The sequence below is a fragment of the Dipodomys merriami genome, unplaced genomic scaffold (genome assembly GCF_024711535.1).
Source record: "Dipodomys merriami isolate MVZ:Mamm:240054 unplaced genomic scaffold, mDipMer1.0.p SCAF_20, whole genome shotgun sequence".
Lineage (NCBI taxonomy): Eukaryota > Metazoa > Chordata > Mammalia > Rodentia > Heteromyidae > Dipodomys > Dipodomys merriami.
Window position 1 is genome coordinate 2,730,753 of NW_027203382.1, and position 18,674 is coordinate 2,749,426.

Consider the following 18,674-nt stretch of genomic DNA (forward strand, 5'->3'; position numbering starts at 1 on the left):
TTCCGGCGCTGTGTGGGAAAAGTGACACTTGGATTTTGCCAGCCGTTCTACCGTACCCGGATTGCCTATTCAACTCCGGTTATTCTTGGGTTAGTAGCACAGTAGCCAGTCCCCGGTCCCTCAGATGCCCCCTGGAGGTGGTGACCAGGTGCTGGGACCACCCTCCCCCCCCCGAGGTCGTGAGCTGTAGCTGGGTTGACGGGCGCAGGCGAGGCAGCGTCGGCCCCCGGCCGCTGGGCCTCCGGGCTCGCCGTGAATCCTTGCCTTGGGGATCAGGGCTAAGGAACCGCTACTTCGGAGAGGATTTTACCTTCCAAGAAGGAATCGCCCAGTAGGACAGGAAAAGTAAACTACTCGAGGCCCTGCAAAGGCTTGTGTTTAAAATCGATGCAATTCTTGAGTGCCCAAGAATGGAATTTTTTACCTGGTAGTTGGTAACTTAAGTGACAGGAGCATAGGAGACCTTGTTTAACGCCACTGGAGCCATGCAAGTTTGAACAAGCCTTGGGCCCTTGGTTTCTTTATTCATCAGAAAAAGTGGACTTTGGTTTGGTTGAATATCTCAGACCTTTGAAACCTAACTTCGTAAACTTCTTACGAAGCCCTTTATTATCCTGCTTTAAATCCTTCCCTGAGACCTGCCAAAAAATGAAAATGCTAAATCAAGTCGTTGGTTGTAAGAATCTCTGTGCTTTTCTGAAATGAATAATGGTAGCATTCCTAGGTTGCTTTTCTATTGAAAAATAGAACAGGAGATAAATGGAAATGTTTCCTTCCTTTCTCCTGAAGAATCTCTATGTATAAACAATGCATTGGTGGTAATGAAAAACATTGTATTTTCAAAGACAATGTTGTAATCACTTTGTGACCGTTGGAGAGGGGAGAAGTCAGTAGAACCTAGGAAATGAAATATTCCTCAAAGCAAACCTTACTGCAGAAACTGTATAATAAGAATCTATGGCAAATAAATTTAGGATAAAGATAACTTGAAAGGTTGAAGCAATGTTTCAAAATGTAGTCCTGAAAAGATATGGTTTTTGTTATTCACAATATTTTAATGGTATTTAAAAAGTTTAGTGTGAAAAAAATTGGGAAAATAAATCTAGAGTAAATTAAGCAAAATAAAAATTGCTAATGTAGATATCAGTTCTAATTTGTAAACAGATCAGAAAGATTCAAACAAGAAACGTGGAAAGACACTAAAAAATAGTCATTAGTTGTTCACCTTATACTCAGAGCACAAAAAACAATAGTAATGAAAAATGATTTCTAGCCTCTTTTTCATTTAATTACCCAATTATTTAGAATGATGAGCATATAGTTAAAATCCCAAATATGTTTAATTGTCTGAAAAGATACTTTGAGAAGGTAATAGAAATTAGAAACATGAATTACTATCACATACAAAAAATAACTCTGTGTGCCTTCCTTCATGTAATTTATAATTAGATAATATTAATAAGAAGTTTGAATCTAATACTTTCTTTTTCCGTTGAAATGTCATTGACAAGGAAGACAAAGTTAATGATTGAAAAAGCTTCTATGGTTCAAGGGCAAAATGGCATCCAACAAAAGTTATTCCCAGGGGCTGGGAAGGTGGCTCAGTGGTAGAGTGCTTGCTTTGCATGCCTGAGGCCCTGGGTTCGATTCCTCAGCACCACATAAGCAATAAAAGAAAAAAGCCAGAAGTGGCACTGTGGCTCAAGTGATAGGGAAGGGAGTTAGCCTTGAGCGGAAGAGCTGAGGGACAGTGCCCAGGCCCAGAGTTCAGGCCCCACAACCGGACCCCCTCCCCCCAAAAAAACTTATTTCCAATAATAGATTAAATAATGCTGCAGTTCAGCACAACAAAGATGGTAATTTCAAGAATAGTGCTGAGTCATGTGAATTACCAATTGGTATGAACAAATGTCCACTGTAGACTAAGAATGAAAACCAGTACCATGTGGACTGAGAACTAATTGTATAACACAATATATTATGCTTTATGTGAATCTTAGAAAGCTTTTGACTAATTAACTGCAATGTAATTGCTTATACCTGATAGTGCAGAATCAAAGGATACTACTTGTCATCTGCTAACAACTCCTGCCTTTAATTTTGTCCACTTTGACCCCATTCCTATCATATCCTTGCTAAAGTTATCTGATCTACGTCAGATACCCAGTCTTCTTTGAAATATTTCTCACTCCCCTCTCAAGCCTCTTCATCTGTACTACCAAATCTATACACTATTTTATGCCTTGTTCTCACTGATAATAATTTTAAAATGCATACAATTTACCATCTTTTGAAGAGTGTATTTTGTTGGAAGCCATTATTTTATCATTAGTTAGATAATGCTTAGTGTTCCTCCATTGACACAAAAAGCTGTTGTAAGTAATATTTTCCCCTTATTTTCCTTTTCTTGAAGAAATGTCTTCTGTAAAAAGCAGTTCAAAACAGGAAATAATCTCCCAGCTACACAATTCAGCTGCAGAAGGAGATATTGGCAAGCTAACAGGAATTCTCCATCATTTTCCATCTCTTCTCAATGAAACTTCTGAAAATGGCTGGACTGCTTTAATGTATGCTGCAAGGAATGGGCACCCAGATGTTGTCCAACTTCTGCTTGAGAAAGGGTAAACATCTTAATATCTCCCGTTTTATCTCGTAAAAAAATGTGTTTAATTTTCATCCTACATATTTACTTTCAAACTTTATTTTACCTTTCTTCTCCCTTTTTCTTTAGTATTGGGGATTAAACTCAATGTTTCACACATTCTAGGCAAATGCTTTTACTATAACCATTAAGCCTTTTTTTAAAATTTTTTTTCAGACAATGTCTTTCTACCCTTTTTCAGAGGCTAATCTTGAACTCCTGTCTCCACTTCCCAAGTATCTGAGATTACAAGCATGTACTACCATATCTAGTTCAAATTTTTCTTGTAGCCATATTAATATTTTAGGCTTTTAAATAATTAACTTATCAATTAATTATACATAATAAAAGATAGCATAATTTTAGCAAATAGCTTTGTTGCCTGTGTTTTTCCTTTTTTTTTTTTTTTTTTTTTTGCCAGTACTGGTGCTTGAACTCTGGGCTTGGGTGCTGCCCCTGAGCTTTGGCTCAAGGCTAGTGCTCTACCACTTGAGCCATAGTTCCACTTCTGGCTTTTTCTGAGTAGTTTATTGGAGATAAGAGTCTCACCAACTCTCCTGCCCAGGCTGGATTCAAACTGTGATTCTCAGACCTCAGTCTTCTGAGTAGCTAGGATCATATGCTTGAGCCAGCAGTGCTGGGCCTATGGTTTGCATTTTGAAGATTGAACCCATGACCTGATATATAGGAATCAAGTGCTCTATGTCTGAGCTACTTCCCTAAACTTATTGAGAATAACCATTTTTATAGTAAATCAATTATGAATAGGTTTAATCGTTCTCTCCCAAATTTATTATGGCCTTCAAGAAATCTGTAGAATTTTGTTATCTATTTATGACATATAAAACTGTTGATTTGCATTTTACAAATAGCTATCCAGAATTTTACAGTATCCACTGTCTCTAACCTTCCATCGCTTATAATCATTATATGATTAGTTTTTTTACCTCAGTAACAAACCATGTACTAAACAAGATACCAAAAGTAATCATTAGAGTAACAATGTTGGTATCTGGAATTATTTTGTTGAAAATAAATTTTGAAAGTTGAATTCTTGTTCTTTTTCCTCCTCAATATTTTCCTCCGTCTGTAGGTGTGACAGATCAATTGTCAATAAATCAAGGCAAACTGCACTGGATATTGCTACATTTTGGGGTTATAAGCATATAGCTAACTTACTAGCTAATGCTAAAGGTGGGAAGAAGCCTTGGTTCCTAACCAATGAGGTGGAAGAAGGTGAGAATTATTTTAGCAGAACCCTACTGGACCGGAAAAGTGAAAAAAGAAATAATACTGACTGGCTCATAGCGAAAGAAAGCCATCCAGCCACAGTTTATATCCTTTTCTCAGAATTAAATCCCTTGGTTACTCTAGGTGGCAATAAAGAAAGTTTTCAACAGCCAGAAGTCAGGCTTTGTCAGCTGAATTACACAGATATAAAGGATTATTTGGCTCAGCCTGAGAAGATCACCTTGATTTTTCTTGGAGTAGAACTTGAAATGAAAAAAAAGTTAAATAATTATAATGGAGAAGTTCCAAGAGAGGAGGATGATGGGTTGGTTGCCTGGTTTGCTCTAGGTATAGATCCCATGGCTGCTGAAGAATTTAAGCAAAGACATGAAAATTGTTACTTTCTTCATCCTCCAATGCCAGCTCTTCTTCAGTTGAAAGAAAAAGAAGCTGGTAAGAAACCCTGTATTGGTAATAATCTGGTTTTTAGGATTGATTTGCTATTTGCAGTTTCCAGATAACATGCCTTTTCTAGTAAGCAGTGAAGATAGGCTATCTCCATTAGGAACTTTCTGAAGTTTTTGTCAAAGGAGTCTCATCAAGGAAGACAGTAAGATGAAGACATTAGTTTTCATGGATCTTAGTTTTGATATACTGAAGCTTTTCTTGGATTCGACAGAAGGAATATCAGTGGAGTGGAAGTACCAGTAGCCAGATCAATTAATGAGAGATTAAGAAGGGGATCACTTAACAATGTCTGACTTTCCTTAGGGCATAATGCTGAGCCCTTCTAGAGACAACTAGGTAGTTTTTTTCAAAGTCTGGAATGACTGTATTTTATATTCCTCATCTATGAAAGAATAGCTGAACTTAAAAATTGATTTCCCTTGGAGATATATGTATCATTTTGAGATTTAAAAAAAAAAATCTTACAGATGAGCTATTTGCATTTTTATCTCTTATTTTACTAGTAAGGAAACCAAGACCCTTAGCTCACCTACTGTTTAACTTTACAGTCACTTCTCTGTACATCAGTCCTCTTCTAGAAAATAAGGATAATAGTACTTTCTTCCCTCATAGAATTACTCTAACCATTAAATAAAATAAGTAAATTACTCATATAAAGTTCTTTAGATGGCATTTGGTACATTTGGTAGTTAATGAATGTCCATTTTTTCTAAATGTAATGATCCTGAAATAATGTAGATATCTTAGTGAAAACTGAATTACATATTACAAAGTAATAGGCAATTATTTAAGGCTGTCTAGTTCATGGAATTTCAGTGTTATAATTGTTCTTATTGATGTTTTGTTCATTTCATTCTAAATATTGTTGTTGTCATTTATTATTTGTTCACAATTTCATGACCCAAATAATGTATGTGAAGGAGAACAAGTTCATTTAGGCAAGTTCAAATATTTCAACAATAATTCAATATTCAAATGTTTCTAGTTTTAATGCTTATTATATTTCTGGTGATGTCATTCTGTTTTTTTAAGTACCAGTGTAAAAAGCTGTAGCCAAAGTATGTTTTTTCTAAGATTTATTCTAGTAGATATATAAATGCTATAATAGAAATATTATAAATATATGTATATATAAATGCATCCTCCAAATGAAAACAGAGTATGTTCCCCTTGGCATGGACCAAGAGTAGCCTAATGACCAAAAAAAGCAGAATAGAGATAGACATCTATAATTTCCTAGTAGCATTTCCTTTAAGATTCAAATCTAAGTTAAGATTGCTCTATTGTATTTATTTTTACCAAAGTCTGGGATCAAACCTGGGTCTCATGTATACAAAGCAGGTACCCAACCACTGAGCTACAGCTTCAGCCCAGCTATAACATTTTTACAAAACTTACTACTAGAAAGTTGTATTTGTAAATACACTAGGATCATATAAGCTAAATTTAAAAGTCATCTATAATAAAAGCTTCACCTATATATGTATATGTAATATATACATGTATATATATGTAATATATATGTTTGTCTGTCTTAAAAGAGAATTATATTTTATTCAAGTGAAAATTAAGTCTGATTTTTAACATCTGAAAGATAACAAAAAGTACAAATCATAAAAACAAATACTCAAACCATTCATTATATAATTATTCAGAAAATATTGTGTGGTGTTTATTATAGCTCAAGAACATCATACACATATTAATTTTCTTTTACAATTGGTCAAGAATGAAATTTTTTGTGTTTCTTTCATAAGGGGTTGTAGCTCAAGCAAGATCTGTTCTTGCTTGGCATAGTCGATATAAATTCTGCCCAACTTGTGGAAGTGCAACGAAAATTGAAGAAGGTGGCTATAAAAGAGTATGCTTGAAAGAAGACTGTCCTAGTCTCCAAGGTGTTCATAATACATCATACCCAAGAGTTGGTAAGTCATGTTTGTGTTAAAACAGTAGACAGTGGACCTTTCATTATGATCAAGGATTCTGTGGGTTGGTAATTTGGATAGAAGTGAACTTGTCTGCAGCATTAACTTGAAAAGATTTGAGTGGCTAGGTGCCAAGGCTGGAGGGACCACTATTAATATTTAGCTTTGTCATTCACAAGTTGTTAGGGAAAAAGGTAAGGTTGGATTCTGCTGGAATTGTCAACAAGAATGCTTACATGTGGCCCCTCCAACATGTTGAGTTTAGGTATCTTAATGGTCCCCACATTAAATCTCTCAAGAGAATCCAAGAGAGGCTGGCCTTCTCTAACCTAACCTTAGAAGTCTCACCAAGTCACTTCCACTGACTCTTGTAATTTTATCTTATTCACTGGCCATTCCAGATTCAAAGGAGGAATAAACTCTAGTTCTTGATAAGAAGTGGCCAGTTCACCCTGAAGAAGAGCATGTGTCATAGTGTGTACTCTGGTCCTCTTGGGAACTTACATAAAGGAGAAGCTATAGTCATCTTGAGGTTTGATTCCTTGGCACCGAATTCCTGTTTTCTTTTTTTTTTTTTTTGGTCGTGGGGCTTGAACTTTGGGCCTGGGCGCTGTCCTTCAGCTCTTCAGCTCAAGGCGAGCACTCTACCACTTGAGCTACAGCGCCACTTCCGGTTTTCTGGTGGTTTATTGGAGATAGGAGTCTCACAGTCTTTCCTGCCCGGGCTGGCTTTGAACCGTGATCCTCAGATCTCAGCCTCCTGAGTAGCTAGGATTACAGGCGTGAGCCACCAGCGCCCGGCTTGCGAATTCCTGTTTTCTTATGTGAATCATTTAAATGGGTCATAATTTGAAAATACTATAGAGAAAGAAAAAGCCAGCTGATCTGGCTCCTTATGGAGACAGATAATACATCCAACAATTCAGGGCTTGATTATGGCTTTACCAAAGCAGTACAACTGGGAACTGGCTCCTCTTTCCTACTAATATCTGCCTATATCTTCTTTCATTCTAGTTTCTGCTTTATGTGTAAGTTTGGATATCTGATATCTATCCCGTTAAAAACTTAAAAAAAAAGAATAGATCTATTCAACAAACACAAGGAAGCCTCTAGGAAATAAATTATGGCCTAGTGGCATCTAGTTTTGTTCTCAGGAGAATTTTTACATTTATTTCTTCCTTTTCAATTATAATCTATTCAGGAGAATTTGCCGGACTAGTAGCTTCAGTAGTAAACTGTAATTTTTAGTATTATAATAACTTAAACTGAATCATTAGCTTGTAAAACTATTTTATTAAGGATTGAAGAGAAAGGAGGATATTTGCTGTATTTATTAGTAAAATTTGAATTCTCCCCATGTCAATATATTGCCACTCAAGCTTTTTTCTCATTAAAAAATAAAAATATGCCTCACATAGCATAAAAAAAGAATAAACATTGCTAAAAGTTGGGGATATGATGGCAAAAGAATCTTTTTTGCCAAGTGCTTGTGGCTCATGCCTGTAGTCCTATTTACTCAAGAGGCTGAGATCTGAGGATCACGGTTCAAAGCCAGCCCGGATAGGAAATCTATGAGACTCTTATCTCCAACAAACCACCAGAAAACCGGAAGTGGCACTATGACTCAAGTAGTAGAGTGCTTGCCTTGAGCTGAAGAGCTGAAGAGCACCCAGGCCCAGAGTTCAAGCTCCACAACTGACAAAAAAAGAATCTTTCTTATGCTTAATGGCAATATTCTATGGAATTTCTCTCATATACTTTATTGTCAGCCACATCGCAGCAGGAAGGATCAATTTCTTACAAAACAACAAGAATCTTGTTCCTACAGAAGCTATACTTTCATATTATTCTACAGACAGTTTCTTTGCACAGTGACTCTAAATTATTTCTTCCTGTCATTCATATATCTGATTGTTTTAAACAGATCCAGTAGTTATTATGCAAGTTGTTCATCCAGATGGGACTAAATGTCTTCTAGGCAGGCAGAAAAGATTTCCCCCAGGAATGTTTACTTGTCTTGCTGGATTTATTGAGCCTGGTAAGCCTTTTCTGAATAATTTTTATAATTTGTAAATAAAAAATAGTGTTTCAGATATAAATTATCATGTTATAAAACTGAGTTATTTAAAATATTTCAAATATGTATCACTTTAATGACACCCAAATATGTGGTAATTTTCATGCTTTTGCTAGTAATATTCATTAATCAAATATTCAGTATTTGCTTTGTCATACATGTATCTGAGTGGTTTTATTCATGTATCTAAATGATTTATACACCCCTTCATTGGACTTAACTGTCACCTTTTCAAAGAGGTTATATGCAATTGTGCCAATATCCCTGTATCCTGCATTCACAGTTCTTAGGCCCGACATGACTTTTTTCCTGTAGCACTCATTGTCACCTAAGGTGATATGAATGCATTAATTGTTTTTCTTTCTATACTTACTAAAATGCCAGTTTGATAAGGACAGTTCATTTATATGCCCCAAGCCCTCAGATGACTCTTGCAATAGGAGCTTTGATAGTATTTGTAAAACAAATGAGTGATTATATTTTAATCTCAATTTTTACTGTAATCTGAAATGCTACATGATATCTGTAGTAAACATGCAAAGCCAGGGTATGTTTAGAAGTCTTACATGTTTAAATTATATGATTCTCATAAATCTTCAAGGTACTATTACAGCAGTTTTACAGATGAGGACAGTAAGGCACAGGGAATAAATAACTTAATTAAAAGTGAAGGGAAGAGATTCAGGCTAAGGCCATTTTACTTCTGAGTCCTTGATCTTGATCAGTATGCTGTTGTTGTTTTTTTTTAAAAAAAACAGTTTTAGCTTAAATTTTAATTGCTAGATTGTATTCCATTTATCGATATTACACTATTCACACTTTCTGATGCAGACAATTAGGTTATTTCAAGGTTCTTGACTATTACGAAAAGTTCTGCAGTGAATATTTTATGCTTCTCTTAAGATATATAATATATATATATATATTTCCAAGAGTATCTAGACTATATACATGAATGAGTAGCACATATGATATAACTATGTTAACCTTTCCTAGATATTGTCCAAGTTTCCATCTCAAATGTTTCTACGAATTGCCATGTATTTCCAGCAGTGTGGGAAATTTTCTATTATTCTACATTATCACCCACTTAGGATCTTCAGACTTTTTATCATTTTAGAGGTATAAAGTAGAATATCAATGTGATTTTCATTTTGTTGTTCTGCTGATGGAACAGTATTTTGAAATGTGTACTATACATCTAGCATTCCTGTTCTTTGAATTTTAGATGTTTATAACTTTTGTTTATTTTTGTTTTGGTTAGTTGTTGTTTTCTAATTTATTTTAGTACATTTTTGGGTAGGAGGGTATGTGTGTATATGTATGTATGTGTGTGTGTGTGTGTGTGTGTGTGTGTGTGTGTGTGTGTGTGTGTGTGTGTATGCGGTCCTACAGTTTAAATTCAAAGCCTGGGCACTCTCCTAGAGCTTTGGTGATCAAAGCAGTGGTCTACCACTTGAGCCACAGGTCTACTTTTAGCTTTTTTGGTGGTTAATTGCAGATAAGGGGCCTCAAACTGTCTCACAGACTTTCCTAACAAGGCTGGCTTTGGACCATGATCCTCAGATCACAGCCCTTGAATAATTAGAATTAGGCGTGAGTCACCAGTGACTAGCTGATTTTAGCAGTTTTTAAGTATGTGTCATATGCTAATTTTTAATGTATTGAAAGTATGCTAATATGACTTCAAATGACATTTTTATGATAAGTTCTTAATTTTTGTGAGGAAATGTACCAATCTATATAAAATAGAAAACTATTTAAATACATATTTTGCTAAGTATTCCTGTATTTAACAAAATATTTCTAAATATCTAGGTTAATTTTATTTACAAATATTTTCCTCTATTTGAATTCCCAATTCCAACTAAATAAAAAATATAAAAAATATTTGTGCATATCACTTTATCATAGATTAGTCATCACTAATTTAGAGGAAAAGAATTGCCTTGAAAGAAAATGATACATGTTTTTACAACTTTCAGTGACCTGGAAAGAATGATCTGTAGTAATTGATAATATAATTTTCCAAAAGAGCTTCAATATTCTAATGGGGAAAACTATTTATTTGTAAAAAATAATAAAGATAATTTAGGTATAATATAAAATATGATAGCATATCCAATATGTTTACATAAACTTGGTCAGTAGGACAGATAGCTGTAGTTCTTATAAAAAATAATTGTTTGAAATGTAACAGGCCTTTAAAAAAAAGGTGAAAAGTGAGTTTTGTTTGAATATATAGTCTATATGCAGTTATCTACTTCTAAAAGTAATGATTTTTCATTTCTATTAGGATTCTTTTATTTGAGTATGTTTCCAAAGTGATTTCCAAATTTTTAAACTGTAGCACAAAATGTCCAAAGCATGTTCATCAACAACTTGTTCTTTTGCTCTGTTTCATTAGGCGAGACAATAGAAGATGCTGTTAGGAGAGAAGTAGAAGAGGAAAGTGGAGTCAAAGTTGGCCATGTTCAGTATGTCTCTTGTCAGCCATGGCCAATGCCCTCTTCCTTAATGATCGGTTGTTTAGCTGTTGCAGTATCTACAGAAATTAAAGTTGACAAGAATGAAATAGAGGATGCCCGCTGGTTCACTAGAGAACAGGTAGAGTTCAATTTAATTTCCTTCTTCTATTGATTGTTCCCTGACAGTATTGGTTTGGGCATGTAGTAAGGAAGCATATTTCAGTAAGTTGGGTGAATGGCTATAGCTCTCTCATTATGCATGGTTTACAATGTAATTAATAATTCCATATAGGAAAAGTGTGTGTTCCCCCTGTGTATCCTGTTTTAGGTCATTCTATGAGATTTTTCTAATGATGATGATTTCATGCCATTTCAAATTTAGATTCTATTCATTCAAATCAATGATAATTTAAAGTTAAGAGGTAAATACTTATTCTGAGATACTTTATATTTCAGGTTATGATATTAAACAATATCAGTCAAATATCAGTTACAATTTTTGAAGTCTGTATTTTGAACTGTTCTAAAAGACAAAAATGGCTTAAATCCATTACAAATATACATTCACAAGAACATTTTAAAATAACATGCCTGGGCCAAGTGTGGTGACTCACACTTACAGTCATACCTCCTTGGAAGACAGAGATTGAGAAGGTAGAATTCAAGTCCAGCTCAGAAAAAAAAAAACCAAGTTCCATTTCAACAAGTAAGCCATGGCTTATATAGGTAGTAATGTCAGAATCTAAGGTCAGGCCAAAGCTAAAACACAAGGCCCTCTGAAAAACAACTTAAGCAAAATAGAGCTCAAGTGGTAGAGTACTCTGTAACAAGTACAAGGCCTTGAGTTTAAACCCTTGTACTATAAAGAATAAAATAAAATATAACCCTAAGTAATAAAGTGAAAGATAAATTACCTGCCTTGTTTTATGTGATCCAAAACATTGATATGTTTAAGAAAGGAATATATTATTATTGTAAAGACCTGAAATCCTATCTGACTTTGCCTATATAAAATTAGTTTTATTTTATGCTAAAACTCCAAAAGGAGTTTTAATATACAGCTGCTCAGTTTTAATATAGAAATTCAAGTGGAATTTGAATATAAAATGAGAAATTAGATGGCTGTTTCAGAATTTGGGGAAAGGAAATGAACCTGCCTCAAAAGTTGGCTTTAGTTTGAAGTTAAATGTGAAAATACCATTTGCCTTTCTGTGATCCCATGTTTATATGCTTTTCTGGATTTGAAAAATCAAACAATAATTTAGTGAAGCTACACTAAATTATAGATGCTACAGATGTCACTTTCTGCTCGTTACTCACTGTAAAGGTCATCACATTTTAGATAAATAATATAGTCATGGAAATAGTATTTAAATATGCTAGTGCTGAGATCTTAATCCATTTTCTTTTATTATGGTATATTTTAGGTTGTGGATATTCTTACTAAAGGGAAGCAGCAAAAGTTCTTTGTACCACCAAGCCGAGCTATTGCGCATCAATTAATCAAGCACTGGATTGGAATGAATCCCAATCTCTAAATTGAAGAACTAGCCTTTGAGTATGATTTGCTTTTGAATACAGGTACTCCTCAAGTGGGATCAGAAATTATCAGTGATCTTTATTGTCATAAAACAGAATATCATAGTGGTTCCCAAAAATATTCTCTAAGTGTTCATTAAACCATAGAACTCCTATTTTAATACATTAAAACATTACTCAGGTTTTCCTAAATTTGGGGGAAGCATTGAACATTGTTTTGTAGTCATACTTCAAACTTTTATACCAAGAAGTCACATTTCTAATAATAAATATCATTGTAAAGTAATACATTCTAGTGCCTCTCAAAAGCATTAGATGTCTTACCAGATTTTCATAATTTGAGAAATGAAACAATAATTTTGAAGTATTAAACTTGGATTGATATTTATGTTATTCCCAAAGTTGTTACTACCTTATTTTTATCTTCCCATTGCATTCCCACTTCATATTGTTCTAGTAGAGCTACCCTTAAGTGTTGCTTCTTGTCTCATTTGACCAGTGTTAAGAATTTGTTATTTTAACAAGACTACTAGGAAACTTTAAATAACACAAACATGAAAAGGGAACTAAAATAAGAGGACACTTGTCTTTAAACCTAAATCTACTGAATGCACCTACTTATGAGTTACTTATCTGTTCATAAGACAAATCAAGATTTTCTACTTTTTCACTGAAATTAAACATATTTGAGAGGAATTCTTTAAGGTCATATAGTAAATAAATCTGTTTGTCTCATGTCAATGACTCCTATAATCCTACCTACTCAGGAGACCTTGAGATCTGAGGAGAGGTGTTTGGAATCAGCCCAGGCAGTTCATGAGTGTCCTATCTCCATTAACAAGTAAAAAGCTGAAACTGGAGATGTGCTCACATTATAGAGAGCTAGACTTGAATGATAAAGCCAGTGCTAGCTCAGGCTCTGAGTTCTCTGAGTGAGATAAAGAAAGAGTCAGAGACAGAAATTTGTGGTATGTTTACATTTTCAGTTAAAAGCTCTAATTTTATTTCATTTTGTTGTGATGGATATATCTGTGTTGACAAAAGAATTCTATAATAATTATCACCAGTGCTTGTAATACTTAGAACATGGTTTTGACCTTATATCAGTATGTTCTAAGAAACCTTGATGAGTATATTTTAGAACTAAACTGTTAAGTGTAATTTAAAACTGACAGTAAGATTTTAGAGAAATAAAATTATAATAATTATAATAATTTTAACATAGGAATATGTATTTTAACACATTGTTTTAAATTATTTATAAGGTAGTTTATAAATATCTAAATTTTTATAATTTTGCTTTTTATTATTCTGTGTTACAATTGAAAAAAACCTTAGAGATAATATAAGTATGTCATATACCATTTTTATACATAAGAAGAAATTCTGAGGGTTTAATAATTTGATGAAGGAAATGAATGTGGTAGTATACACTGTGTAACCCAACACAAGATTTTTAACTGTAATAAGAAATGGAGCAATTACCAAAAATGTATGTACAGAACATTCAAAGAAGGAATAGTAAGCACTTAGTTTACCAGATTTGTAAATTAAATTTTAGATAGTCTTGAAAATTTATTTAAATAAGGTAACATTCTCACATAAAATTATTTTACTAGTGGTTTTATAGTAAATAATAAAAGCTTTGTAAACCAAATTAATTCTTACATAAGACATTTATGTACATAATAAACTTATAGCTACATTACTGTTTTGAAAATTATGTGCCTTAATCATGAAATATACTGACTTTTGCTTTAATTTTACTCCATATATACTTTTAATATTTGCAGATTCTAACACTAAATTGTAAAATTCCAGACTGCCCTAATGTTAGGATACAAATGTAAAATATAAAGTGCCAATAAATACAGATATAAATTTTATTTCAGTTAGTTAACACTACTGTACTTAGGAAAAATCAGTAAGTAAAATATTGTTTTAGTAATGATTCCTAAATTTCTAACCTCTAAGAGGTGAATAGCTAAATATAAATGAAAACCATTTTTTAAAATGGTAGAGGTGTAAGTGACAAGAATGTATTCTAATCAAGTTATGTAACAACACATTAAATTATTTATTTTCTGATTTGTGTGTTTTGTATTTTTTAATGGTTTGACCAATTTCTTTTTATAAAGAAAAAATAAAATTTGGTCATTAATCTCCATTTAAAATTGATGTATTTTTTAAAGTGAAATGTCTCTTTTTGTACTTAGAAAACCTTAAAGTTGAATAGGAATGTGGCTCAGGGGTAAACAGAAGAATCTGGATTTGATTGCCAGTACTGAGAAAAAAACTTATTTAAATTTTAAATTTGTATTTTGGGATAAAATGCACATATATGACATATACACACATGGACTTACATGTACTTGGATGATCAATAATTTTAATCTTTTGGTTTAAAATTACATCTCTAGCATAATGATAGGTGTTTTGTGTAGTTGTCTCATTGTATGTCTTTACATTTTGAATTTTTTACTGTTCATTAAAAATTAAAAGACTACACATTTCATTTATTTGGAGAAATGGGTTAGTCTATCAGAGATCCAGTTTAGAAGTGGGGTGAAAATGGGAACAAGTGATACAATAGAGGATGGGACTCTGAGCTAGAAGGGGTAAGCACAAATTTTTATGCCACCAGGGTAGATGAGATGGATTGTATTTTGAGAAAACAGGCATAGTAGTGATACTAAATGCCTGCATCTTCCAGAAAGCCATCATTTATGAGCTAACTGGAGAATTGCTCTGAAAAATAATACTGAAAATAATCTTCTTTTTCTACTCTATTTTTTTTCTTTTTTCTTCAATTTCAGTCCATTCAAGGTAGATGTCAAAACAGCTTCTAAAAGAAGGAATTTGTCATCAGATATGCAATAGATTGTATATACAATAACTTGGTATTTTTCTTATGATAGAAATGGCCAAAGGAAGGTCATTCAAGTAATAAAAGATGGTATTGGAAAAATACGAATGATCAGCAGACTGTATCATGAATTCAGCAGACTGAATTCTTTTACTTGTTTGAGTTTTTTTTTTTCAACCATTGAAAATAAGTATGTAGATATATTAACTGGGCTAAAAAGTAGATTTTTTTTTCATTCTATTTTTACTGACAAATATCTGCACATTATTCCTGGATCCACTTTTTTTTTTTTGTCAGCTGCGGGGCTTGAACTCTGGGCCTGGGCACTATCCCTCAGCTCTTCAGCTCAGGGCGACTATGCTCTACCACTTGAGCCACAGCACCACTTCCTATAATTGTACTCCTTAGTAGCAGTTTTCACTTTATTCCTTCCAGAATGCTGCTTTTCAGTTTTTATTGCTAAACGGACAAACTATAGCATCAGCCAATGGTTTCCAGAGTAATAAGGATGGCTGTACAGTTGTAAAAACAAATTTTAATTTTAAAAAAAACCTTTTTGCTATTGAAAACAATTTTCCTTCTAACTAGAATGATGATAAGAGAAAAAACTGTAGCATGAAGAATGAAAATTTGACCTGGCTTTCCATTCCTTGGCTCAAGGGAACTATCAGTCCAACTCCTTGTTTCACCCCTGATGGGATAAGAGCACTCTTCTTACCACTTGTCTGTGAGATGGTTTCATATTTAGTAATGAGGATATCCCACCCAGGAATAGAAATATAAAATGGTTCTCTTCCCTATTTAAGAGCACAGTGGAAAGAGTAAATGATGTTACTTTGTTTATTTTCAATCTTAAACTTTCATTATAGCCTCAGGTTGTAGTCCATGGGAACACTAATATTCCGAACATCTCAGTAGAACACCTTACATTACTGTTGCTCTTACCTAGTGGTGAGTTGAAGTGATGGTGAGATAATTTTCAAGGTGGCCAACAGCTTTATTCCAGAGTTATTTTGCTTGTTTTTACTAATTGTGTTTATGGAACAGGTTTATATGGAACAAGCTGAAATGTTACCAAGCAGTTTGAAATACCAAAGAAAAGATGTCCCAATATTGTGAGCAAATTGAGACCTCTAATAGGTGTACCCCTAAATAGGAAGTGAGCAGGAATCTGTGGAATGTGACACCAGGAGGAAAAAATAGGCACATGTGTTGTGTACCTCAGTTTTCATGGCTCTGGTGGTAGAATCCTTTTATTTCATACAAATGTCTAGGTTTGCCATACCAATCTCTTTCTGTAGTTCCCAGTCATTTCATACATGCTCACGAATAATAAACACATTTTTTTATTTTATTGTGATGATAAATTTATCATATATAGCTTTGTTTAGGGATTGAACAGTAAAACAATATCTACATTCTGTCTGTTTGGTGTATCCAAATATAAATTTCTAACTTATGCATATTTCTAATATATTTTAAAATAGTTATGGCAATATTTACATGCTCCTCCTCCTTTTTTAAATTTTTTTTGTCCGTCATGGGGCTTGAATTCTGGGCCTGGGCACTGTCCCTCAGCTCTTCAGCTCAAAGTGAACACTCTACCACTTGAGCCACAGCACCATTCCAGTTTTCTGAGTGGTTTATTGGAGATAAGAGTTTCCTGGACTTCCTTGCCAGGGCTGGCTTTGAACTGCAATCCTCAGATCTCAGCCTCCTGAGTAGCTAGGATTACAGGCTTGAGCCACCAGCACTAGGTTATTTTTCTGATAAGATCTCAGTTCTCTGTCTCTCTGTCTCTTTCTGTCTCTCTGTCTCTCTTTCTCCCCCACCCCCCCACCCCCCACCCAATTGTGGGACTTGAATTCAGGGCTTGGCCCCTGCCTCTGACCTTGTTCACTCAAGGCTCATACTCTGCCATTTGAGTTGCAGCTCCACTTCTGACATTAGTTGGAGTTGAGGGTCTCACTGACTTTCCTGAACCATGATCCTCAGATCTCAGTCTCCTGAGTAGCAAGAATTAGGATCTCACTTTTTGTCCAGCTCCGCACTGTCTTCTTATGACCTACCACACAGCTGTAATGACAAGACACAGACCACTATTCTCTACTTGTTTTGTTGAAATGAGATCTCGCTTTCTGCCCAGGCTAGTCTCAAACTATGATTTTCCAGATTTCTGCCTCCCAGGTAGCTTGGAACAAAGTTTCTTAATACAGAATAAAGCACTTTCAATCTCAATATCCTCTTTCAGGCATGTAAATTTGGTCGTTTTTTCATCGTAGTACACTTCACACATTTCTACCACACCTTCGTTTATTATTTGGTTTACAAATTTCTATCTCCCAGCTGTCCACTAGACATACCTACTTGGATATCTCTAATAATACACATCTAAAATTCTTATTTTTCTCCCAACCATTTCCCTATGTTAATAGTCTTTCCTAGAAAGGAAGTTTGAGCATTATATTTAACTTGCCTATTTTATTTCTCACATCAGTGCAGCTCAAACCCAGGGATATGATCTGGTTTTATCTATTTCATTATTTAAGTGTTCCTCGGGTTTGAATAAAGGATGTCACCCTTGGTAAGCAGGCATTTTCCCACTTGGCCCCACACATCCACCCCTATTTTGCATTTGTTTATTTTTCCTGTATAGGCCTGTAGTTTTGCCTATTCTCTGCCTTCTGAGTAACTAAGGTTAAAGGTGTGAGTAACTGAGCCAGGTACCTTTCTCTCTTTTACTTTGGGCGTGTTTGAAATCTCTATATTTCCCTCTCCTGTTCCTTCCTTTCCTTCTCTTCCCTCCCCTCACTTCACTGCTCTTATCTGCTCATCAGGTTTCTACATCTTTTATTTGTCCCTCATGTCACTTTTTACTTACCATCTATTCCTCACATGCAGCCAAAGATATCTTTCTGAGGAAATTTTTATCTAATATTTTCTTTATTTAAAACTTCAAAAAGACATCTTTGGAAAAAGGAAACTTCCATTTTTGAGGTCAGAGTAGCCAACCTCTCCAACTTTCCCATTTCAACTTACCATTTCCATTGATTTCAATCTCATATATACATATACCAATACCTATGTCCTTGCAGAAAACTGTAGAAAATCAGTATTTTCATTATGAATTCATTAATAACATCCATGAAAGGTAACCTGGGAAAGTGTGGCATGGCATATGGCTGTGAGCCTCGTACTTGTGGGCTGAGACTGGAAGACTCAGGTTGAGAATATGAGGCCTGTTTTGGTGACATAATTATCTATCTATCTATCTATCTATCTATCTATCTATCTATCTATCTATCTATCTATCTATCTGTCTGTCTGTCTGTCTATCTATCTATTATGGTAACCTGAATTATAACCTGGATCATATGTACAGATATCATTTTGCTTATTTAAAGATTCTAAACTATTATTTTAAACTATATTTTCACTTACATTTTTCTACAGCTTCAGA

At 34.2% G+C, this 18,674-nt stretch overlaps 1 protein-coding gene across 1 annotated transcript; it reads left to right on the plus strand.

Annotated features, from left to right (window-relative positions):
• The first annotated feature begins 5 nt into the window (after positions 1-5).
• Nudt12 (nudix hydrolase 12) lies at positions 6-14,436 on the plus strand. The gene is made up of 7 exons (XM_070030972.1): positions 6-89; positions 2,414-2,621; positions 3,735-4,324; positions 6,097-6,264; positions 8,189-8,302; positions 10,749-10,948; positions 12,237-14,436. Exons 2-7 carry the CDS (start codon positions 2,416-2,418, stop codon positions 12,345-12,347), a joined length of 1,389 nt encoding a protein of 462 aa, XP_069887073.1. The 5' UTR covers positions 6-89; positions 2,414-2,415; the 3' UTR covers positions 12,348-14,436.
• The last annotated feature ends 4,238 nt before the right edge of the window (positions 14,437-18,674 follow it).

Coding starts and splice junctions, on each gene's coding strand:
- Nudt12 (XM_070030972.1), top strand. CDS start 2,416: ATGTCTTCTGTAAAAAGCAGTTCAAAACAGGAAATAATCTCCCAGCTA. Junction 2,622..3,734: donor CAACTTCTGCTTGAGAAAGG/GTAAACATCTTA, acceptor CTCCGTCTGTAG/GTGTGACAGATCAATTGTCA. Junction 8,303..10,748: donor TGCTGGATTTATTGAGCCTG/GTAAGCCTTTTC, acceptor CTGTTTCATTAG/GCGAGACAATAGAAGATGCT.